At 40.3% G+C, this 26684-nt stretch overlaps 1 protein-coding gene across 3 annotated transcripts in view; it reads right to left on the bottom strand.

Annotated features, from left to right (window-relative positions):
• LOC133509797 (inositol polyphosphate-5-phosphatase A-like) overlaps positions 1-26684 on the bottom strand; it is a 218480-nt gene that overhangs the window by 160576 nt on the left and 31220 nt on the right. For all 3 annotated transcript variants that reach the window (XR_009797447.1, XM_061837168.1, XM_061837170.1), the window contains one exon: positions 11282-11323. Coding sequence is in view for 1 of the 3 variants with exons in the window: in XM_061837168.1 (XP_061693152.1) it covers positions 11282-11323 (42 nt within the window). In the remaining 2 variants the exon portion in view is untranslated. The remainder of the gene's footprint in view (positions 1-11281; positions 11324-26684) is intronic.

The following is a 26684-nucleotide window of genomic DNA, read 5'->3' as shown; positions in this document are numbered from 1 at the left end:
ACTACGCTAACAGTGACTTTCACCCTGACACGTATCTTAAAATAATGTCTGTAACTTGCTTTCATCAAACTAACCCAAGGATCAAGAATTATAAACATAGAGCAAACAGTCCCACATTTATCATGGGAATTACATTCCAGACCACCCCCACATTAGACAAAATCCCTGATGAAACGACCAAGTTAATTTTGTGATTTGCTGTATGTACAGTGGCAGCAAGGTGACAACTGGTTAACACTTACACCTCACAGTTCTGAGGAATGGGGTTCAAATGTCACCACCACCAGTGTGAACTTTACATTTCTTCCTGTGGTTGCATGGGTTTTCTCCGGTACTGCGGTTTCTTCCCACATCCAAACACATGCAGCGTAGGTTAATTGAAGACCATAGGTGTGAATGTGAGTGCAATTGGATAGCGATCAGTTCAGGGTGTAGCTCACCTCTCATGCAAAGTTAGCTGGAATAGGATCCAACACGCCTGCGACCCTAGTGAAGATAATCAGACTTCTTCCTTCTTGCAATTAACATAAAAAAGCTAACCTGCAATTCTACTCTTATTCTATTAATTTATTTTTTTAATGATAATTCCAATCTTCGTCAAATTGTCCCCGCAAAAATTGTACCAACATCGCTAGATTACAAGTAACATTTTATTACTCAGTGACTGTTTATGTGCCTTTATGTCTGTTGTCATAAAAGAGCAGCTCCAACTATCGAAGACAAATTCCTTGTGTGTTTTTGGCATGTTTGGGAAAATAAAATTATTGTGATTCTGATTCATTACAAACCTAGTAATAGACTTTACGCACATATATATATATATATATATATATATATATATATATATATATATATACACACACACACACACACCACACACACACACACACACCAAAGTCTATTACTAGCCGGCTTTAACGATGACTGGTTCATCAGCCTCATTGTCATAACTTGACGATCCAATCAATGATGTCATTAATCAGCTCCGCAAGAAATTTACTCCATGTCCTGGATGCTTCAGAGACGTAAAAAGGCGAACAAAGATATATTATTATGTTAGTATGTGACGCCACGTGACTAAGAAAACGTAACTGAATTTTTCCCTTTGAAAACTTTGAAATAATGTGAATTTTACAACATAAAATTTTCAGTGGCATTTTTAATTCAAATCCTGGTGGCACATATTTACTTCCATATTTGACGAGATCACATATATCTAACCATGTCTCCAGATGACTACAGTTCCATTGAGATGTTGTGTCACCATTTAAAACAGAAAAATACTGGGTGAGTCAAAACTTTCTTCAATTCGGCCACAGGAAAACTGGGAGAGTTGTTTTTTGGCAACAGAGGATTGCAGTTAGTACATTCCTGTACTCACTCTTTAAAAACTAAAGACCAAGTGTGAAACGTTGGTGCACTGATAGATTCAAACCTCACTACCAAACCCGATCTCACTTTCAACACTCATATCAAATCACTTACGAAAACTGCTTTCTACCATCTGAAGAAATAGAAACCCAGGAGGGCTTTGAGATTGACTAACTCAGGTCAAATAGTGGCCCATGTAGTCCATAGCAAACATGGTGAAGCAGCATTTAACTATTATACTACTCACAAATGGAATAAGTTTCCAACAAAAGTAATGTCAGCTCCAATTGTGTCCATGTTAAAAACTTTTTTCTTTCATGCTTTTTAGAGCATTTCCACATTCACATAATATTTCTTGCACAGTGCACCATTTTAATTGTACTTTTATTTTATTTTTCCCTCTTAGTTTTGTGTTTCAAAGCGGTTTTCCCTTTTTTTTTTTTTAAATGATTTTCAATAATGTTAAGTAATATTGCAAAGTCTACAATATAGCAAATAACCCACAATATAAGAACAGTAAAAATAAAATTAGACAGCCCAAATCCTTCCCCTTCTAGTGAGGGAACATAGTGAGCCTGGCTTTTGTTGACAGTAATGAGCTGTGGACTGGATCTCGCCAAGCGAGTGTGCTCATTCCTGCTGGTGATTGGCTGTTTCCCTGTATTGCACAGCGCAGTGTCCGGACTGCAACCAAAAGCTTGCTTGTACTTGCAGGAGTCTAGGATAAGTTCAGAAGGTGGAAAAAAAGTCATTTTTAGCAGTGGATGAATATGTTTGTATGAAGTGAACCCCACATCTCACGAGCCACCACAGTTACCAACACGTGTACAAATTTAAGTGTATTTGTTTTTACCAAACCTGCTAAGTGTGAACTCACTCAATGAAATTACACTCTTGGTGGTTGCTTGCTTTTTCGTCAAACGTGAAACAAACGGTTTCATAGTCCCGGAGAATATGTTTCCACAAATCCTGTAGTAATAACAACCATGCCAAATTGTAATCTCTCTAGAAGCTAAGGTCTTACATTTTCAATCAAACCAACCAAATGCAAACAAAAAAAAACAAAAACTCAAAAGGTTGTGTGTGCACAAGTTAAATATTTAAACTGCTAATGGAAACATCAGTGTTGCTGGATTTTACTGGGCACAGAAAACTAAATCAACCAACATAGCAACCCTACTCTATCTGCATTGCTGTCTACAGGGACGCAAGTCTGTCAAAAACAGTATATCCAGTTTTTTTATATGATATATATAAATAAGAGAGAGAGAGAGAGAGAGAGAGAGAGAGAGAGAGAGAGAGAAAGAGAGAGAGAGATAGAGGAGACTTTTCAAGCAGTCCATTCCATGCTCCACTTCAGCAAATAAACACTTATGGTTCTAGTAGGCTTTTACAAACATGTTTTCCTTGATTTCTAGCAGAAGCCTGAAGGTTTTGTGCTAACTGAATGCAATTTTGAACTGTTCGTGATCCCTTTCATCTAGTTAAAGGTTGAGTTCCAGCTGAAAAAATGCCCTGTGAAAATAACAAAATGTTTAAATACATAGAGAAAATCTTTTTTTGTGCGCTGATATAGCCAAAGCTGAACTGTGTGCCATTATAACCATCACCAAAGACATAAAAGAAAACCACACAAAGTATTAGGGTAGCAGCATTGTTCTTTGTTTTTTTTTTTAATTGAGATGTAATGAAGGTCTTAAAACGAGTTGGAGCAATCTGGGAAGTTTGAAATACAAGCCAACATAAACCTCCAGGCTCCTACGACAAAGCAAAAAATGTCAGGAAAACTATTCTAGAACACCTGAAATTTTGTGGGAGTTAATCAGAGGCACTTTATATACGAGTAGGTGTGTGCAGACTCACATTTAAAATGAGTTTAATGTGATCCCAGTCATAAGAGTGTGTACACACTTGTGCAACCTTCTTATTTTCAGCTTGTCCCTTCAGGGGGTCACCACAGCATGTCATTTTTTCAATGTTAGTCTCAAAGACCAACTGCCCACATGTCTTCCCTCACAATATCAGTGAACCTTCTCTTTTGTCTTCCTCAAGATCTTTTGCCTGGCAGTTCCATCCTCATCATCCTTCTACCAAAATACTCTCTCTTCTCTGGATGTGTTCAAACCATTAAAGACTGCTATCTCCAACTTTGTATCCATAAAATCTCGCCTTGGGCTTCCTTCTGATGAGCACATTTCTTATCTTCTCCAACCTTTTTCCTCCTAGACAAAACTTCAACATCTTCAATTCTACCACATCCAGTTGTGCTACCCGGTGTTTCTCCTCAGTGCCACTATCATAGATGATCTCACGAATTTGCTCTTCATCCAAGGACAGTCTTTAGTCACATAAACCCGAACACCTTCCTCCACCCTTTCTAACCTGGCTTAGACCAGTTTCTTCACTTCCTTACAATAATCAGCACTGCTCTGTATTGTTGACCCCAAATATTTAAAGACTAAACCTCGCTATCTCTTGTCCCGTTTGCCTCACTCTTCCCCGTCCATCCCTCGTACTCATGCACACATTCTTTCTTCTTTGTTTCTCTCCTTTACAGTTGCTGCCGCCACCTTTCTCACTGTTTTGCTACTTGTTCGAACTGCATGTCAGCATGTCACCTGCAAACATCGCTGCAAACAGAAAAGGGCTCAGGACTGATCCTTGATGCAGGCCGATCTCCACGTTAAACTCCTCTGTCATACCTAAAGAGCACGTCATAATTGTTCAGAAGCCCTCATACATGCCCTGTACTATTTGAACACTCTTCTCTGTAACCCGAGACTTCTGCATGCAATACCATAGTTCCTCTCTTGGTGGACTGTCAAACTATCTCTAGTTTTCGAAAGACAAAATGTAGCTTCTTCTCAGTTTCTCTATACCTTTCCTTCAACACCCTCAAGGCAAATGTGGCATATGTGGTACTCTTTCTAGACATGAACAGTAATTGCAAAATCTAATTTCAGTCATAAATATAGGCTCCACTACTCATTTCCATAAATTAATTGTGTGGCTCATCACGCTTATTCATCTATAGTTCCCACAGCTCTGCACATCACCCTTGTTTTTAAAAATGGGCACCGGGACACTTTTCCTCCTTTCCTCAGGTATTTTCTCACCCGCGAGAATTCTGCTGTACGAACTGGTCAAACACTCCAGAGCCACTTTTCCGAGATGATTCCCGACCTGCACAGGTACAGTGAAGAAAATAAGTATTTGAACACCTTGCTATAGTGGAAGTTCTCCCATTTAGAAATTATAGAGCGGTGTGAAATTTCATCGTAGGTGTATATCCACTGTGATAGAGATACAGTAAAGAAAGTAAGTATTTGAACACCCGGCTTTATTGCAAGTTCTTCCACTTAGAAATCATGGAGGGGTCTGAAATTTTCATCATAGGTGCATGTCCACTGGGAGAAAGATAATCTAAAAAAATCCAGAAATCACAATGTATGATTTTTTACCGATTTATTTGTGGGATACAGCTGCAAATGACTATTTGAACACTTTTCTATCAGCTAGTATTCTGACCCTCAAAGACCTTTTAGTCCACCTTGAAAAGTCCACCTCCACTCCATGTATTATCCTGAATCAGATGCACCTGTGTGAGGTCGTTAACTGCATAAAGACACCTATCCACCCCATACAATCAGTAAGACTCAAACATTTAACATGGCCAAGACCAAAGAGCTGTCTAAAGACACCAGAGAAAAAAATTGTACAACTCCACATGGCTGGAAAGGGCTACAGAGAAATCGCCAAGTAGCTTGGTGAAGAAAAGGTTCACTGTTGGAGCAATTGGAGCATTAGAAAATGGAAGAAGCTAAACATGATGGTCAATGATCTGAAAAGAGCTGGGACCACCGTTTCCAAGGTGACTTGGTAATACAATAAGACGTCATGGTTTGAAATGATGCATAGCACGGAAGGTTCCCCTGCTAAAACCAGCATATGTCAAGACCCGTCTTTAGTTTGCCACCATTTGGATGATACAGACGAGTCACGGGAGAAGGTTTTGTGGTCAGATGAGACCAAAATGGAACTTTTTGGTTATAATTCCACTAATTGTGTTTGGAGGAAGACAAATGATGACTTCCATCCCAAGAACACAATCCCCACTGTGAAGCATGGCGGTGGTAGCATCATGCTTTGGGCCTGTTTCTCTGCACAAGGGGCAGGACGACTGCACTGTATTAAGGAGAGGATGACTGCGGCCATGTATTGTTAGATTTTGGGGAACAACCTCTTTCCCTCAGTCAGTGCATTGAAGATAGATCGTGGCTGGGTCTTTCAACATGACACTGACCAGAAGCACACAGCCAGGAAAACAAAGGAGTGGCTCTATAAGAAGCATATCAAGGTTCTAGCTTTGACCAAGCTTCTCACCCTATCTCTAACGGAGAGCCCGAACACCTTGCGGAGGAAGCTCATTTTGGCCACTTGGATCCGGTATCTTGTTCTTTCAGTCATGACACACAGCTCGTGCCCATAGGTGAGGGTAGGAACATAGAATGACTGGTAAATTGAGAGCTTCGCCTTTAAACTTAGCTCCCACTTCTCTGTCTCCAGATCAAAACCCAAAAGAAAATCTTTGGAGGAAAATGAAACACCGTGTTTCTCACCGACAGCCCAGAAACCTGTCTAATCTAGAGAAGATCTGTGCGGAGGAGTGGGCCGAAATTCCTCCTGCAGTGTGTGCAAACCTGGTGAACAACTACAGGAAACGTTTGACCTCTGGAATTGCAAGCAAAGGCTACTATACCAAATATTAACATTGGTTTTCTTAGTTGTTCAAATACTTATTTGCAGCTGTAGCACAGAAATAATTTTTTTAAAAAATCCTACATTGAGATTTCTGGATTTTTTTTTGAAAATTTCAGACCCTTCCATGGTTTCTATGTGGGAGAACTTGCAATAGAGCAGGGTGTTGAAATACTCACTTTCTTCTAACACCCTCTGTCCTCATGTCCTCACTCACAACCTCCAGCAACCTTTTCTTTGGTCTTCCTCTCGCTCTTTTGCCTGGCAGCTCCAGCCTCAGCACCCATCTCCCAATATACTCACTCTCGCCTCTGCACATGTCCAAACCATCGAAATCTGCTCACTCGAACCTTGTCTCCAAAACATCCAACTTCGGCTGTCCCTCTAATGAGCTCATTTCTATAGCTATCCAACCTGCTCATTCCAAGCGAGAAACTCAGCATCTTCATTTCTGCTACCTCCATTTCTGCTTCCTGTTGTTTCTTCAGTCCCACCGTCTCTAATCCGTACATCACGGCCGGCCTCACCACTGTTTGATAAACTTTGCCCTTCATCCCAGCAGAGACTCTTCTGTCACATAGAACACCAGACACCTTCTGCCAACTGTTCCACCCCGTTTGGACCCGTTTCTTCACTTCCTTACCACACTCACCATTGATCTGTATTGTTGACCCCAAGTATTTGAATTTGTCCACCCTCGCTATCTCTTCTCCCCCAGCGTCACTCTTCCAACTCCTCCCTCTCATTCATGCACATATCGGTTTTACTTTCCTACATTACTCTACTTTCCAGTGCGTGCCTCCACCTTTCTAATTGTTCCTCCAACTGCTCCCTGCTGTCACTGCAGATCACAATATCATCTGCCAACATCATGGTCCAAGGGGAATCCAGTCTAACCTCATAAGTCAGCCTATCCATTACTACCGCAAACAGGAAGGGGCTCAAAGTGGATCCCTGATGCAGTCCCACCTCCACCTTAAATTCTTCTGACACACCTACGGCACATCTCACTACTGTTCTGCTGCCCTCATACTTGACCTGTACTATCCTAACATATTTCTCCGCCACACCAGACCTGCGCATGCAGTACCACAGTTCCTCGCTTGGTACTCTGTCATAGGCTTTCTCTAGATCCACAAAGACACAATGTAGCTCCTTCTGACCTTCTCTGTACTTTTCCACGACCATCCTCGAGGCAAATAATGCATCTGTGGTACTCTTTTTAGGCATAAACCATACTGTTGCCCGCATATACTTACTTCTGTCACGAGTCTCGCCTCCACTACGCTTTCCCATAATTTTATTGTGTGGCTCATAATCTTTATTCCGCTATAGTTTCCACAGTTCTGAACATCGCCCTTGTTCTTAAAAATGGGGACCAGCACACTCTTCCTCCATTCCTCTGGCATCTTCTCTCCCACTACTATTGAATAAGTTGGTCAAAACCTCCACAGCCACCTCTCCAAATTGCTTCCATACCTCCCCACTGGTATGTATGTCATCAGGACCAACTGTTTTTCCATTTTTCCCCCCCCATTCTGTTCAGTGCCTAACTTCTCCCTTACTAATCAGTGCCACTTCCTGGTCATTCACGCTTGCCTCTTCTACTCTTCCTTCTCTCTCATTTCGTTCATTCATTAACTACTCAAAGTACTACTTAGCACACGACTGGCACCAGTCAACATACTTCCATCACTATCCTTAATCACCTTTACTTGCTGCACATCCTTTCTAACTCTATCCCTCTGTCAGGCCACTCTGTCGAGATCCTTTTCTCCTTCTTTAATATGTAACCTGGTGTACATGTCATCATATGCCTCGTTTAGCCTTCGCCACCTCTACCTTTGCCCTACGTCGCATCTCAATGTATTCGTTTCGCCTCTCCTCAGTCCTCTCCGTGTCCAATTTGTTTTTTGCTAATCTCTTTCCTTGGATGACTTCCTTTATTTTGGGGTTCCACCAGCAAGTCTACTTCTCCCTTTTCCTATCCGAAGACACCCCAAGTACTCTACTGCCTGCCTCTCTAAATACCTTGGCAGTAGTATTCCAGTCTTCTGGGAGCTCTTCCTGTCCATCTAGAGTCTGTCTCACCTCTTTCCGAAAGGCCACACAACATTCTTCCTTTCTCAACTTCCACCACCTGATTCTCTGCTCTACCTTTGTCTTCTTAATCTTCCTACCCGCTACCAGAGTCATCCTACCCACCACCATCCTATGCTGTCGAGCTACACTCTCCTCCACTACTACCTTCCAGTCAGTAACTCATTCACATTACATGGTCTGCACAAAATATAATCCCCCTGCGTGCTTCTACCTCCGCTCTTGTGGGTCACTTTATTTTTCTGTCCTGTCTGTCATATATTGTGTTTTCTAGATTTTTCTTTTTAGATTATCTCTCTCACAGTGGACATGCACCTATAATGAACATTTTAGACCCCTCCATGATTTCTAAGCGGGAGAACTTGCAATATAGCACGGTGTTCAACTGCTTATTTTCTTCCTCTTAATGCCTTTCCAACGTCCAGTTTAGTATTATTGCTACTTCCTGGTCCACCACAATTGCCTCTTCTCACCTTCTCTCTCATTTTCCCCATTCATCAACTCCTCAAAGTATTTTGTCCATCTATCCAGCACACTACTTGCACCAGTCAATACATTTCCATATCCCTCCTTAATGAGTTTAATCTGCTACCCACCCCATCTCCATCCGTCTCTCGTGGGTCACCCTATATTACTGCCTCTTTTGGCGTGTTCACCCATTTCCATCATTTTTGCAAAGACTACCACCATCTGTCATTCCAAGTTCCATTCATGGATGCTGAGCGTACCCATAATTATTTCATCAAACATGTTTCACCAACATGTCCATTACAATCTGCACCAATCACGACTCTCTGTCTGGCATTCTCAGAACTACTTTGTCTAGCTATTTCCACAATTTGTCTTTGACCTCTAAGTCAGATCCTACAGGTGCGGCAAAGCCGCTAATCACATTATACATAAGACCATCAATTTCAAGTTTCAGCCTCATCACTCGATCTCGCACTATTTCCCCTTCTTTTCTCTCTTCCTTAAAAAAAAGAATCCCTCGTCCATTTCTCTTCGCATCTACACCATGGTCAAATAATTTGAACACTGCCCCTTTCTCCTGTTCTTCAGGACACACAATATATAAGCAATTCTCTTAATCATCATGTCAACAAACTCCTGAACTTTACCTGTAATAGTCCCAACATTCAAAGACCATATATCCAGTTATAGGCTCTATTTGTTCAGCTTATCTTTCTGGCTAAGAACTTGCTTTCAACCTCTCTATGTTCAACCTTCAGTACCTTAATTTCCATAGGTGCCCTTTAAGTTAACAGTGGGCCACGACCATTCCAGTATGGTATTATTTGGATGAGCGCTCGTATTTGTTTGACAGAGTTTTATGCTGAATGCACTTCCTGACGCAATATTCTGAATTTATCAGAGATGGTGCCAGCCTACGAACCAGTAGCACTTCCTTGTGCTCCCCAAAAGGGTGCCTTGTGCAACATTTCATTTTTTTTTTTTACTTCTACTCTCAAAAATAAAAATGTTTCAATTGTGTTGTTCAGATATTTGGTCACATTAATGGTGGAATTTTTTAAATGATTTGTCTTGGTCTCATATTTTTAGTACCACAAAGACCTATCATTTGAACAAGGATGGGGAAACTTTTGATACCTACTGTACACATTAATGATCGTCTCATATCCCAAACGCAGATGAAAAAAGTTGTGGCTTGAGCTTGTCTGCCGATAATGAGACAAGATATGTGGTCATGAATGAGTTCTGCTTGTAAAACATCAATTCATTTAAGAGGAGAGTCAGTTTTGAAATAAAATACATGATTGAAAATTTATTTTTTGTTAAATGGGATGTACTGCAATTGGCTGGTAACCAGTTGAGGGTGTAACCCGCCTCCTGCCAAAAGATAGCTGGGATAGGCATTCATGCACACATTCATACACTAATAGACCTCTGCTGCTAGGCCCAGTGGGAGCAAATTAATGCTCAATCAACAGACAGAGTACAAGCTGGGATTCAAACCCGCAATCCTTCGGTCACTTGCCGACCCACTCTAACCAACTAAGTCACACCTGCCATTTTTATTTCTTGATTACACATAATGACACCTCTGGAGAGCCTGCCCACCCATTCACAATGAATTACACAACCAAGTACATTTTATGAGCTGCTTATTTCCCCCAAAAATCTGCTACTTTCAAGTAATGGCTGCCGGGTACTTTCTGGTTTGCATAACACTTGGTGTCGTACCATGATAATAAACACCTGCGTTATGTTTCAAGAAACAGAACAAGAGGAAGAGTGGTGTGGGTGTCAACCTTTTTACGAGGAAAAGTTAGAACACCAAAATTCCCCACACCAAATCAGGCCTCAACAAGGAGCAATTCCCCAGCTCTGCCAAACATTGTCATAGTAACCAAAGCCATATTCTACATTGGACCAGCAGAGGGTAGCGGGATGCACAAGAACTTTTTAAAATTGTTTCAGTATGTGTCCTTTAATTAATCTAAATATCCAACAAAATAAATATAGCTTGTGAAAGAAAACACATTTCCAGTTTCCGATTGTGTTCACTCACAACAATTGTCAACTCAGTCATGTGGATTGGGGCCTTAATTTTATGGTTTAAGCCTCATGACAGCATCTGAACTTAAACTAACACAGCCAGAGTGGAATCCATAGAACATCATGCATGTTTGTGAATTTTTGAATGACTTGGGTTGGAGGTGAGTAATACTAATTCTTCACGTCTTTTGGTCTTCTAATTAGATAACTAAGTATTACATAAAATATTTGAAATTTCCAGTTCACATCTTTATCCGCTGGAATGTCACTTTTAATTGTATTATATTGGAAGGATGTTTTTTATTTATCCTAATTATTTTCCCCCAAGTCCCCAACTTAACTTCCCACAGAGTTACCAGAAATGTTCCAACACTCGACACCATTGTGGAACTATACCAGTCATTACCCACAGAAGTACAGTTTTAACATGATGTATGGCAGAGGCTTCAGAGGCAGTTCATTCCACATCAATCCCTAAAAAAAGTATTGCTTGCTTATCAAAAATGTTAAGATGGTTAAGGCCAGTAATACATACCTGGTAAAACTCCCTCAGCCATGTTTTCTGTAGATTTTTAGGCTGTAAAGAGAAGAAACAAAGTGTTACATAAGTTTAATCAATGTCACTATTCACACACCGACATTAGTATGTAATTTTCTAATGATGATAAATTAACCAGGATCTCAAAAGAAAGGGAAGGGACAATCTGAAGAGTTTTTTTGTAGGACTTCTTTGAACGGCCAACAAAGATGTTTGGGGGGGGAATGTAAGATGTGTAGTTACAGACATTGTTCATGGTCACTGCACAAGTTAAGCCATTAAGCTTGCTTCTGCCATTCATTTTACCTTATTTTGCTGTGCATGTATCATCATTCCGTCCCCACTCTACTCCACTTTAAAAGGCTATTCTGAGAACTGGACTTCATTTCCACTGTGCTGGGGGAAAAGAGACAAGGCCCTGTGTTGTATACTGAACCATTTAAGGAGACATCTCCCTCTGTCGATAACTAGGTCTGATGGGCGACAGTTGTGTATATTTGTGCGTGCATGTGTGCATGGATGCGTGTGTGCATAGAGACATGTCCATGCTCTTGTTAACTACAGTATAATAGTTAAAGTAGTGGCCACAGATTGGATTCAAAAGGACTTACTTTCTTGCCTAAACACTATTAGAAAAATGGACATTTATTCACAACAAAATTATAATATTGGTTCCATGGAAGTGGACTAATTTATCCCCAATAGTCTATTTCAGGGGTATCAAACTCAACTTTGTTGTGGGCCACATTGTAGTGACGGTTCCCCTCAGAGGGCCGTTATGAGTGTGAACACGAAAAATTGTTGGATAACTAGTTCTGAAATCAAAAGCCAGTTAAAAAAAACCTGCTTGTTCAACTATTATTAAATTACATTTAACAGGTGCCTTAATAACAAAAAACGCTTGTAATATCTTGATATCGTTTACAGGATTGGACATCGTTTGAATTTGAGTGATTCTGGTCCGAGTCCAGTTCTTTATTTCGATTCCAGTTCTGAACTATTCTTGATTCTTATTCTTTTAAGGGGTTGGTTCAAAAAAGTTCGCATGGTTTCAATAAAGGGTGTCCGAATTATGAAAATCTATTTTTTTAGCAGCCGGCAGAACATTTGACTCAGGATTCCTTACATCTAGTAGCAATCAACAATAGAAAACTGACTGATGCTTGATAGTTGTTGTCTTTAAATACTGTATATTTATTATAGAGCCGTAGTAATGAGAAGTACCGAGTACATGCCTGCATGCCAAACCACACAGGATCAACGTCAAGCCCTTTCGTAAGGGCACCGATTTCAAAGAATCACTCAGAGACTGAAAGACAAAATGTTACAAAAACTGAAATCATGTAATCAAAAAGCTCAGCGGAATCTCTGAAGGCAAATGCCCCTGAAGTTATACAATGTCAAAATATCCCTCTTAAATCACACACACCTAATTTAAGTATCCTAGTAACCAACCATGAACATGAAGAACTTAACTCATCAAACCAAAATAATAATTGTGTTTGTATGTGTGCGTGCGTGTATGCATAAATGTAGGAATGTAGGTGTGAGTGTGTGTGTTTGTAGGCGTGTGCATGCTATATAGATAGAGGGGATAATACAAGATGTCGGGATATCACATGAAACCTCACAAATGATTAGTTCAGCAAGCATTAATGATCTCAAATCTATGCATTTCTATGCAGATTCTTTGGCATTTAGAGTTTTTGTTTTACACTGACAAACAGCATCAAGAAGGGGTAAAGCACCAAATAATGTGGGTGGATAAAGAGAGGTGGGAAAAATCCATTCTTGGATGTATCTTAATGATACAGCCATTTTTTTTATTTTTTTTTTTTTGCACCTGAGCTCAAAAACTCAACTTTTGATATTTAATATAACAACCCGAAAAATAAAGTAGTTATAAGTAAACTAACAACATGAAAATTAAAAAAAAAAAAAAAAACACAAAGCGGTGGTAAAGTGGAGCAGCTGTAAAGCATTGGCCTCCCAGTTCTGAGGTCCAGGGTCCAATTCCGGCTACGCCTGTGTGGAATTTGCACGTTCTTCCCATGCCTGCGTGGGTTTTCTCCGAGCGCTCCGGTTTCCTCCCACATCCCAAAAACATGCAACATTAATTGGACACTCTAAAATGTGCCTACGTGTAATTGTGAGTGCGACTGTAGTTTGTCTCCGTGTGCCCTGCGATTGGCTAGCAACCAATTCAGAGTGTACCCTGCCTCCTGACCGATGAAAGCTGGGATTGACCTGAGCACTCCCGCAACCCTTGTGAGGATGAGCGGGTAAGAAAATGTATGTATGTATGTATGTATGGATGCCTATAGTAAGTAAATAAAAATAATTGATTATCCTAATTGACCTGACTTTATGTCAGGCAGGGAAATAACGGTACTTACTGTTCCTGCTGTACGCACCTTGGACATTTACTTTGCAGAAAAAAAGATAAAAATTAAATTGACAACATTATTTTACCAGGCTGCCAACTGGTTAGAGAATCTGCCTCACGGTTCTGAGAACCAGGGTTCAAATACCCTCCCTGCTTGTGTGGAATTTGCATCTTAAAATATACTACTGCAATGTAAAAAAGTGATGGGATTGTGTCATATAACAATAGCAAATGCTCAAATCAGACTGCATTGATTTAAAATAAATACAGATTCATCAAGAATGACTAAATTGGATTGAATCCTGAAGTGGCGAGGAAATTTTACCCAACCTCAATTTAAGTGTAAAACACACACAAGCACACGCAAACATACGCATGCAAGCAATCATGCACATGCCTTGGTACTCTAGTTATGCTACAGCTACACTAGGATGAATAAATATTACGTAGCATTCTGTCTCTAATACGTTGGTATTTTCAGGGGTACAGCACCACCAAAGTATCTGGAGACGTGGAGTTTAGAGCCTGTTTGTGTGTGCATGCACCATCATCCAAGCGTTGGCCAGATCCAACAGCACAAACTGTAGGCCTATATAAGGGCATGAACACTGGACCTTGTCGTCCGTCATATGAAGAGGAAGAAAGAAAGAGGGCAAAACCAAGACAGACCCAGAGTAGTAGAAATGCTAAAATGAGAAAATTAACACCTGAATTACCACTTCAATCCTGCCACTTATAAACTGCCTGTGACTATCATGCTGATGTAAGTCAGTGTTTATTCACTGTTTGGTGCATGCAGATAACTGAGTGGTTGATGATTACTTGGAGTTAGCATCCTCGTGTTTTTCAGTAGAATTCTGTTTCATTTGAGTTAAAGATTATTTATTCTTCGATAACCACTTAGCTGTACAAATGTTGATAAACCCACCAAAAAAAAAAAATGTCCGCAAATTCATAACACACTTTGCTATAATCAAAAAGCAACTCAAAGGGTGACTTTAGTATGAAGGTATAAAAAAAAAAAAAATCCTGACAGTGCGACAGTCCTATAGTAAATGTGGAAAATTGTGTATGTAATCAAATTGGCATCAAGATTAGAAAAAAATATATATATTGCAGCATGGCAAAAGATAAATTCCAGTACTTTCCAGCATGCGCTAATGTAGGCTGACCTAGCAACAGATGTTGACCTTACCAGAAAGACCCAGAGGAAGCCCAAGAAGCTTGAGGCCCAAGCCTTAGAGAGCAAGTCAGTGTAATAGAAAAGGAAATGAGTGACACCTGTCCTTGAAGATATGAGTGTACCCAGGGCACTTTTTTACCACCTACATCTTATCAGGATGTAATTTGCAGTTAATTAGCAAGTGAAGCTACACAGCACAGGCAGAGAGATAAAAAATAAACCCATATCATCCTAAGACTGTACACCTCCACCTTGTCCTCTGGCATCCACAGCCACCTAGTTTTCTCCACCTCATCTATCACTCTCGACTCATGTTCCTAACTTAATGGCCTATTTAAAAACAAAGTCTGGTCCCCAAAGCTGTGTCAATTTTTTGGGGTGAATTTACCACATAACCCCAACGAAGCTGTAAAAATAAGAGACTCAGGGAAATATATTATTAAACTGCAAATAGTTTATTTGCAGAAACCAGCGGCGCCTCTCTCAAGGGTTATACACAACGATATTTTGGTGTTTTTCTTTGTACGGAAAGTGAGTGCGTCTGTCCATCTCCATCGAAAAAGCACAATGTACATATTTTAGACAGACCAGTTTATTTATATTTTATTCATGTATTTTTTTAACTGTTTAGTCTATTATTGCCCTGCAGGTCTGAGAGGACTGCTATTTCAGGTATGTCGTGTTATGTATGTAACACATCTGACAAAGTTTTGTTATTAGATATTAAAATTTGCAGAAATACAATCACGAGTGGCACTGTTGTGATAGTAACAGGGAATGTTTATGCAAAATTCTTAAATTTTGTGCAACATTTAAATTCAGTCCAGCTATGTTTGAGTCTTCTTCTTCTTCTTCTTTTCCTTTCGGCTTGTCCCGTTAGGGGTCGCCACAGCGTGTCATCTTTTGCCATCTTAGCCTATCTCCTGCATCTTCCTCTCTAACCCCAACTGCCCTCATGTCTTCCCTCACCACATCCATAAACCTTCTCTTTGGTCTTCCTCTCGCTCTTTTGCCTGGGAGCGCCATCCTCAGCATCCTTCTACCAATATACTCACTCTCTCGCCTCTGAACATGTCCAAACCATCGAAGTCTGCTCTCTCGAATCTTGTCTCCAAAACATCCAGCTTTGGCCGTCCCTCGAATGAGCTCATTTCTAATCCTATCCAACCTGGTCACTCCGAGCGAGAACCTCAACATCTTCATTTCTGCCACCTCCAGTTCAGCTTCCTGTTGTTTCTTCAGTGCCACCGTCTCTAATCCGTACATCATGGCCGGCCTCACCACTGTTTTGTAAACTTTGCCCTTCATCCTAGCAGACACTCTTCTGTCACATAACACACCAGACACCTTTCGCCAGCTGTTCCAACCTGCTTGGACCCGTTTCTTCACTTCCTGACCACACTCTCCATTGCTCTGTATTGTTGACCCCAAGTATTTGAAGTCGTCCACCCTTGCTATCTCTTCTCCCTGTAGCCTCACTCTTCCCCCTCTACTTTTCTCATTCACGCACATATATTCTGTTTTACTTCGGCTAATCTTCATTCCTCTCCTTTCCAGTGCATGTCTCCATCTTTCCAATTGTTCCTCTGCATGCTCCCTGCTTTCACTGCATATGACAATATCATCTGCGAACATCATGGTCCAAGGGGATTCCAGTCTAACCTCATCTGTCAGCCTATCCATTACCACTGCAAACAGGAAGGGGCTCAGAGCTGATCCCTGATGCAGTCCCACCTCCACCTTAAATTCCTCTGTCACACCTAAGGCACACCTCACCATTGTTCTGCTACCATCATACATGTCCTGTACTATTTTAACATACTTCTCTGCCACACCAGACTTACGCATGCAGTACCACAGTTCCTCTCTTGGTACTCTGTCATAGGCTTTCTCTAGATCCACAAAGACACAATGTAGCTCCTTCTGACCTTCTCTGTACTTTTCCACGAGCATCCTCAAGGCAAATAATGCATCTGTGGTACTCTTTCTAGGCATGAAACCATACTGTTGCTCGCAGATACTTACTTCTGTCCTGAGTCTAGCCTCCACTACTCTTTCCCATAACTTCATTGTGTGGCTCATCAACTTTATTCCTCTATAGTTCCCACAGCTCTGAACATCCCCTTTGTTCTTAAAAATGGGAACTAGAACACTTTTCCTCCATTCTTCAGGCATCTTTTCGCCCGCCAGTATTCTGTTGAATAAGTTGGTCAAAAACTCCACAGCCATCTCTCCAAATTGCTTCCATACCTCTACCGGTATGTCATCAGGACCAACTGCCTTTCCATTTTTCATCCTTTGTAGTGCCTTTCTGACTTCCCCCTTAGTAATCATTTCCACTTCCTGGTCCTTCACTCTTGCCTCTTCAACTCTTCCTTCTCTCTCATTTTCTTCATTCATCAACTTCTCAAAGTATTCTTTCCATCTATTTAGTACACTACCGGCACCAGTCAACACATTTCCATCTCTATCCTTAATCACCCTTACCTGCTGCACATCCTTCCCATCTCTATCCCTCTGTCTGGCCAACCTGTAGAGATCCTTTTCTCCTTCTTTCGTGTCCAACCTGGTGTACATGTCTTCATATGCCTCTTGTTTAGCCTTTGCCACCTCTACCTTTGCCCTACGTCGCATCTCGATGTACTCCTTTCGCCTCTCCTCAGTCCTCTCAGTATCCCACTTCTTCTTCGCTAATCTCTTTCCTTGTATGACTCCCTGTATTTTGGGGTTCCACCACCAAGTCTCCTTCTCCCCTTTCCTACCAGATGACACACCAAGTACTCTCCTGCCTGTCTCTCTGATCACCTTGGCTGTCGTCGTCCAGTCTTCCGGGAGCTTCGGTTGTCCATCGAGAGCCTGTCTCACCTCTTTCCGGAAGGCCGCACAACATTCTTCCTTTCTCAGCTTCCACCACATGGTTCTCTGCTCTACCTTTGTCTTCTTAATCTTCCTACCCACCACCAGAATCATCCTACATACTACCATCCTATGCTGTCGAGCTACACTCTCCCCTACCACTACTTTACAGTCAGTAACCTCCTTCAGATTACATCGTCTGCACAAAATATAATCTACCTGCGTGGTTCTACCTCCGCTCTTGTAGGTCACTATATGTTCCTCCCTCTTCTGGAAATAAGTGTTCACTACAGCCATCTCCATCCTTTTTGCAAAGTCCACCACCATCTGCCCTTCAAAGTTCCTTTCATGGATGCCGTACTTACCCATCACTTCTTCATCGCCCCTGTTTCCTTTACCAATATGTCCATTACAATCTGCACCAATCACAACTCTCTCGCTGTCTGGGATGCTCAGAACTACTTCATCTAGTTCCTTCCAGAATTTCTCTTTCAACTCTAGGTCACATCCTACCTGTGGTGCATAGCCGCTAACCACATTATACATAACACCCTCAATTTCAAATTTTAGTCTCATCACTCGATCTGATACTCTTTTCACCTCCAAGACATTCTTAGCCAGCTCTTCCTTTAAAATAACCCCTACTCCATTTCTCTTCCCATCTACTCCGTGGTAGAATAATTTAAACCCTGCTCCCAAACTTCTAGCCTTACTACCTTTCCACCTGCTCTCTTGGATGCACAGAATATCAACCTTTCTCCTAATCATCATGTCAACCAACTCCTGTGCTTTTCCTGTCATAGTCCCAACATTCAAAGTCCCTACACTCAGTTGTAGGCTCTGTGCATTCCTCTTTTTCTTCTGACGCTGGATCCGGTTTCCTCCTCTTCTTTGTCTTCTTCCAGCTATGTTTGAGTGATGATTGTCAATTGTTGGGTAAGGTAACCCACCACCGCCTGTGGGTGTCGCTCGCATTGGGTATGCCTGGGAGTAAACGTTTATGGGGTAGCTGTTAATTAAGTTTAGGTCCAGATGAGGAGTCAGGATTCCACAACCGTGTTAATACATGGTCTGGATATATGCCAAATTTAATCCTCCAAATGTCAGTACATTTACTTTAATGAAAAGTTAAAGATATTCAACATGGCCACAACGTCAGCATGGTAGGCAGGTCTGTTGGTTCGATATAGTCGTAATGTATATCTGTTACCTGGAAATAGTGTCCCCCAGTCTCTGACAATATTGCACCACAGTGCCAGTAAACAGTGGGCAATTCCAAAAAAGACTTTGTCAACAGTTGAAGTGTCCATGTCCATTTTCCAAGCCGCATATCCTCACAAGGGTCACGGGAGTGGCAGAGCCTATCCCAACTTGTGACAAATGGAAAATATTTTTGGACATGTACAGTCAAGCCTGTCAAATCAAGGTTCCACTGTACATATAATAGCTCAACTCCAATAGTTGAGGTCATGTTGTTTGTTCATAAGAGTGCAAAGCAAACTCGTCATTCATCCATCAATTTTCCAAGCCACTTATTCTCACAAGGGTTGCGGGAGTGCTGGAGCCTATCCCCGTTAAGACTAAATGAATAGTGCCTTAATTGGTGGCAGCAAAGTTGTAAATCTCAATTGCTTCATGACAATTACCAGTTTAAAAAAAAAAAAAAAAAAAAAAGCAATTCCTCACACCTTAATAATTTGAGATATTTTATGAATTACTCAATTTTTATTTCCATCCCTTCACTAAACAAAAATTATGCATTTAATTTACAGCACCACCATTAAGAATGATACAAACACTTCCAAGAGGAGCGACTCTTATTCATGTCAAGAAGGATATCTGAATTTTTGAAACGAGGTCACTGGCTTTCAGAGTAGGCAGCTGCCTAAAAATACTAACCAATATTGGATGGCACTGACTGATGGAGGGAATAGAGGAAGGAGGGCATCTAAGTATTACCAGAGGAATACCCAGACTGGTTGGGGTGACCTTTTTTTTGTTTTTTTGTTTTATATTTCCTAAAGATTACTGTATAAAACAAAATACAGACAAATATTTAAAAACATGGTGCTGGAAAAGTCCCAAAAATCCTGAGCACGTAAAGTCTGATTTAATAATATCCTCTTTAAGTTAATTCAATTGTATCTATACGAATGATTTTGCTTTTGGGTGGGTCCAAACAAAATGTGCTCTGTCCTGAGTTATTCAATACCAGGCATGTGATTTGACTGAATGAAAAAAAGAATGAAAAATAGCCAGGTGTCCGGGGGCTGCAATCATGATCAAAGGATGATCACCAAATTTAACGTGCAAGTACAAATTGCAATTGCAAATACTTTTTTGAACCTGCAATTATAAATTGTTTTATAAATAAAACCAGCACATGTCAAGGGCCGTATTAAGTTTGCCAAAGACCATTTGGGTGATACAGAGGAGTCATGGGAGAAAGTTTTGTGGTCAGATGAGACTAAAATGGAACTTTTGGGTCATAATTCCACTAACCGCGTTTGGAGTAAGACGAATGATGAGTTCCATCCCAAGAACACCATCCCTACTGTGAAGCATAGGGGTGGTAGCATCATGCTTTGGGGGTGTTTTTCTGCACAGAAGAGAGGAGAGAACGACCGCGGCCATGTATTGTGAGATTTTGGGGAACAACCTCTTTCTCGGTCAGAGCTTTGATGATGGGTCGGGGCTGGGTCTTTTAACATGACACTGACCCAAAGCACACAGCCTGCAAAACCAAGGAATGACTCCATAAGAAGCATATCAAGGTTCTGGTGTGGTCTAGCCAGTTTCCAGACCTAACCCCAATAGAAAATCTTTGGAGGGAGCTGAAACTCCGTGTTTCTCAGCGATAGCCCAGAAACCTGTCTGATCTAGAGAAGATCTGTGTGGAGGAGTGAGCCAAAATCCCTCCTGTAGTGTGTGCAAACCTGGTGAACAACTACAGGAAATGTTTGACCTCTGTAATTGCAAACAAAGGCTACTGTGCCAAATATTAACGTTGGTTTTCTCAGGTGTCCAAATACTAATTTGCAGCTGTATTATGAAAATAAATAGTTTAAATACCATGCATTATTTCTGGATTTTTCTTTTTAGATTATCTCTCTCATATTGGATATGCACCTACAATGAGAATTTCAGACCCCTCCATGAGTTCTAAGTGGGAGAACTTGCAATATAGCAGGGTGTTGAAATACTTCTTCACTGTAAGAGGGCATTCCTCACTGTAAAAAGGGGATTGACTGATCAAAGACAGCACAGTGGACCAAATGATTAGAGAGTTGGCCTCACAGTTATGAGGGCCGGGATTCAAATCCCAGCCACTCCTGTGTGATGTTCCCCTGTTCTCTCCGTGCCTGCGTGGGTTTTCTCCGGGAACTCCGGTTTCCTCCCACATCCTAAAAACATGCATTAATTGGGGACTCTAAATTGCCATTGTGTGACTGTGAGTGCGACTGTTGTCTGTCTCTATGTGTCCTGGAATTGCCTGGCAATCAGTTCAGGGTGTACCCCACCTCCTGCCCATTAAGAGCTGGGATAGGCTCCAGCACTCCCACGACCCTCACGAGGATAAGCGGCTTGGAAAATGAATGAATGAATGCATGAATGAACGAATGAATGATCAAAAGGCTAATCCTTTTGTAATGGAGTGCAATCAAAGTTAAAGGTCACTGAAAACATGGAACTCATCCTGTATGAAATCATGCAAAATGTCAACATATTGAGTTAGACTTGAGTTCAGGGAACCAAAAGGATTAGGTCAACTGTATTTTGCTGCTGGCTTTTAATTGTGATGCATGACACCAAGAGAGTAATCAGAGTACAGTAGAAAGCAGAGGAGGACCAATCTGGCAATGAAAATCTGTGATGTCCTTCCTGCATCAGTACAATGCTATATGGGTAATTTGAGTACTGCACATTTCAAATACTGTATTAAAATTACACATATTTTTTTTTTTTGTTTAAGTACTTTGTTAGGTTAGTTGCCAAGGATAATGACATCAAATCTATCACAATGGACAGGAGATGACATCAGCGCATTGTGACTAGACTTGTATTTAGTCATTTTCTATGACACTGGTACTGCACCAGAACCTGCCCTGTTATCATTGCTATCATTTCAGAATCATTATGTCAGTTTTGACGGGGGGAAAAAAGAAGCTCTTTCAATTGCAATACATTGAGAAATGGCTATTTTGTGCTACGCTTTTGCTTCGAAAAATGTAGTTACATAAAGTCAATGTGGCCGTAGCTCAGTTACACAAACACACTTTCACTTCTTTGAGTGTGAATGAGCAATGGTTGGAATTTGTGCAAATTACACCTCATCACAAACCAGGAAATTACAACAGCAACAGAAAATCTGTGTGTTGAAAGCCTTGTACTCTGGGGTGTTTGAGGGAAGCACACACACACTATAATTCAATAAATGGCACATCTTATGCAGTGAATTGAATAATATCTGTGGAGGAAAGGACTGTCGAGTGAATTTTTGTGCGCAAACGTTTATGATGCAATCAGATACCAATATGAAAATCTGTCAAGAAAATGTTAAGGTTGTGCAATCCACGGGAGGTTTCAAAGGAGCTCTGCAACTGTCTGAGCTGTAGTAGTTTGAGCGCTCCCACTCACACCTCTGCCATGTGTTACTCAACACAGACATCACACTCTTTTCTGATGCACAGCGCTATTCCAATGTGAGCTTCAGCCATGCCTCTGCAGTCAGAAGTCAATCAAAAGCACAATGCAGGTTCTTTTCAATGTAAAAAAAAATTAGGTGTGGTTGAGGAAGTACCTGCACAGTCCATTAGTTTATCAGCACCAAGATAGATTAATTTTTTTGGTTGTCTTTTTTTGTTTGTTTTTACATATCCTAGATCCTGGCACTAAAATTATTGGAATCAATTGGAATCACACATCAGGTATGATTATCAACGAGAAAATGTGTTCCTACATCCAAAGGTTTTGGGATATCAGGCTATTTTGGGTGGTATTTCAGGATGGATCTGAAATGCACTTATAACCTCAACTTCTCAACTTTTAAATGCGCTTCCATTAATCAACTGATAAATTTCCAGGTTCAATTAGAATTTGTATGTATCCTGTTCAACATGCTATTCACATTTTTGTACCTTGACACTTGATCAGCATTACCTTTGCCATTGCGAGCCTTAAAACAGGGAAGCGACCACTGAGTAATGCAAGTAAAGTGAGTTATCATTTTGGGTAGCGTCTAAAATTTCACCGGAAAACCATAACTCTTAACTTGTGAGTAGTGTTTATGACAATCATTTTACAAGGTGACTTCTGATGGATTTAAAATATTTAAACATAAAGCACAGACTCCCCTGTCAGAACTTCCTGAGCCTTACACACAACAAATATAGTGGAATCTCCGAATCTGGAAATAAAAAGAAAATGAATGGATGGATGGACATTGTTTAAGCCTCATCAGGGGTGAGTAGGTGTACTTTAGGATTATTTAATTCAACACTAGTATGATATATACACCGTAATTTCTGGAGTATAATGCATCCTGAAGTATAATGCACACCTCCAGAGTTGACCAAAAAAAAAAAAAAAAAGAAAATCTGGAAACCCTTCTACCACTGTACAACCACCAATTTGCTGCTACCCATATGCTCAAAATATTGGGATTTATCTGTATTTATATTTTGTTAGGTTTGTGCTTGTATTGTTTTAAAAAAAAAATGTGTGTACAACAATCATTAATAACGATCTTTGTGGACGTGCTGATGTAGTAATATAATCTCGGGACAGGCCACAGGACACGCTTGTCCTGGTCCCTGTAATTGTCAGAACAGAATCACTCAACCAACTAAAATAAATGGTCAATGATGGCACAACATTTTACTAATACTGTTGATAACACATGACATGTTTTACATTACTAATTTTAGTAACAAACTTTTAATTCCATTTTATTTAGCTAACACTGCCAACTTAAATGATAGCAGCAGAACCCCACCTTTGCTGGACTTTGTCCTACAGAACTGAGGTAGTGTTTTCTTGTAGGTCCAAAACAAAGTTCTAAAATCAAAATCCCTTAAATTTCATAAAATAACCTAAAGTCTCTTTAGAACATTGTCATTTGAAACATAAGCTATTAGAAAAAAAGAAAACAATAACAGTATTTCACGTGCATGTATGATCAATAAATCTTAATATTTTGTTTGTCTAGGTATTTCTTTGCCAATAATTTGGGGGAATCTGCCTGGGGGTATGAATCAAACAAAATCAAGATCAAAACCAATCCAATACGCATTTGTTACCAGGTTATGGGATATGATATTTAATTCTTAGTCACAGTCTATAAATTGAGTGTGAACCTTTGTACACATGCAGCGACAATCACTGAGTTTCCTTATCTGTGGAAAATTTAAAAGTATATTGTCTGATGTCACAGTTGTTGCTTTAGTGAGCGCTTCTAAAAAAAATTAAAAAAAAACAAATCTAACTACATTGCCTAGCATTCCCCCAAACTCAGTTGATCGAAGCTTGACCAACACAAATTGTTTATTGAAAAAAAAAGTATGTGGAGTAATAAAAATAACGTAGACGTTAACAATTAAGGACGCAAGAGAATTTAAAATGTTACCTGAGCCTAATGATTTTTTTGATAAGTATGGGCATGTCAACAATGAAACCAGAATGGTAATGCTGGATGTAACATGAACAAAAACCCATTTTGACAAATGTAATGGATTTTTTCTGTCAACATGTCAAACTCAACCACACAGGGGGACAAAAGTCAAACAAATAATTAGGTGCAGGGCTGAACAGGATTAGGATTATTCAAACAACTCTCTCATTGATTATTAAAGTAATGGAATGAAATATTTATTTTGCATTATTAAACAATGTGACTAGGGCTGTGACAATTAAACCTTTTTAGAACTTATCCTATACATACTACTGTCATGTAATCTGCTGGCATTCACATTCTACTGGCCTCAAGTGCCAGACTGGCAAGACCAAGAGCAACAGTAAACATGCTAGCCCAACTTAACTATAAACCACAAAAAAATGACACCACTTTAACAATTAAACCTTGTCTGTACAAAATAACACAAAGATGCATTTTACTGCACTCAAACTGTAATAGTCACTTTAACTATCGCAATGCATTCTGGGAAAGACCGTGTGCAAATCTTCCATGCATTACAATAAAATACACCCACAACTGTTGCTTGCACTCTTGGGAGCACTATAGTGTGATGCAAGCATGGAGCTACATGTTTCTGTAAGCTTAAAAAGAAAAAAAGAAAAAAAAGTACGGAACGTTATGATAGAAAATATTATATACATGAGGAAGAATGCCTGGATGTATTGTTATGTTACCTTTCCAAATTGTCAATTCTCTCCCCGCCCCGCCTCTGTGGAGTTTGTATGTTCTCCCCGTGCCTGCGTGGGTTTGCGCCGGGCATTCCTGTTTCCTCCCGCATCCCTAAAACATGGATTGATTGGAGACTAAATTGCCCCTTGGTCTGATTGTGAGTGTGGATGTTTCTTTGTTTCTATGTACCCTGCAATTGGCTGGCAACCAGGGTGTACCCGGCCTCCTGCCTCAAGATAGCTGGGATAGGCTCCAGCACTACTGCGACCCTTGTGAGGATAACCGGCTCCGATAATGGATGGATCTGAAGTGTGTCTTCTGCTCATATTTAGTCATGAGTGTATAAGTCAAGGTAAACTGATCGTTTGAAGCATGCAACTCATCAGTTATCCTTAATTGAATCTTGCTGAAATGTTTACTCGAGTCCAGGTGTAGGAATGTGCCTGTTATTACCAGATAGATTTGGTTTAGTCATTATGATGCAGATATTTTGTGATGCTCTTTATTTTATGATGTGATTCTCTTGATTTTCCTTTCATACTTTTGTGATTCGGATCTTTCTGATAGTATAAGAATGCTGCAAGTCCTCTGTATCTTTGCACTTGTGATCTGCTACAGCCATTGTCTGTCACTCATTTGTGCCCAGAATATTCAGTAAGTAAAAGCTTCGAAGAAACTGTTCATAGTCTCCAGCCTGTATTTGGATAACCAACATTCTCACTACCCGAAATTAAACGAACACGCAGAGGAAAAAGCGTCCAACAGATCGATGGATGATAATCAAAAGTTCAGTAATATACACCACGTTATAAAGTCCATTTTAATTTTATTTACTCAGTTTCTTTGCAAAAAGTTTTCCCAAAAGATTCCAAAATTAATCACAATTAAAAAAAAATATAAAGTAGCATAATGTCAAACCATTTTGTTCCACAACAATTCTGCCTTCGCCCGAAGTTAGCTGGGATAGGATCCAGCTCTATCCACAGATGAATGCGGAGGGAGATTGTGTCAGGAAGCCCATCCGGCATAAAAACTGTGCATAACAAATATGAGCGTTCATCTGAGATGACACGCTGTGGCGACTCCTAACGGGACAAGCCGAAAGAAATACTATACCCTTCTGCAGACTATATGCATGTAAGGACTATACATAGCTAAACAGATAAATGGACTACAGACTGAAAGGTCATCATCTTAAATGTATGCATAAAAAAAGCATGAGCTAATATTCGATTGTTGTTCTTGGGTGTCTTCAGCGCAAAAAGCATTGAAAAACACTTAAGCAAACTTTGCTTGAGGGCTATTTATGACAAAAATGACAACTTTGCAGCTAGTTTCGAACTGTACAAACAGCTGCTTTCACACACAAATATTGTTTTACTACATTAACACTGACAGTTTGTCACACCTCCTGATTTTGACGTGTGCTTGACTTTATTTCTGGTTCATAACTCAATGAGTAATGAATTACAAATAAGCCCAAACAATTTTTTTACTGTACTATTACTATTGATTACAACCAGAAGTTTCCTTCAATGATAGTGGTAATAATAATACTGGCTCGAGAAATCTCATTAAATCCCCGCCTTCAAAACTGTATATGTAATTGTAA

Source organism: Syngnathoides biaculeatus, chromosome 12, assembly GCF_019802595.1.
Source record: "Syngnathoides biaculeatus isolate LvHL_M chromosome 12, ASM1980259v1, whole genome shotgun sequence".
NCBI lineage: Eukaryota > Metazoa > Chordata > Actinopteri > Syngnathiformes > Syngnathidae > Syngnathoides > Syngnathoides biaculeatus.
This window is presented reverse-complemented; position numbering and strand designations above follow the sequence as displayed.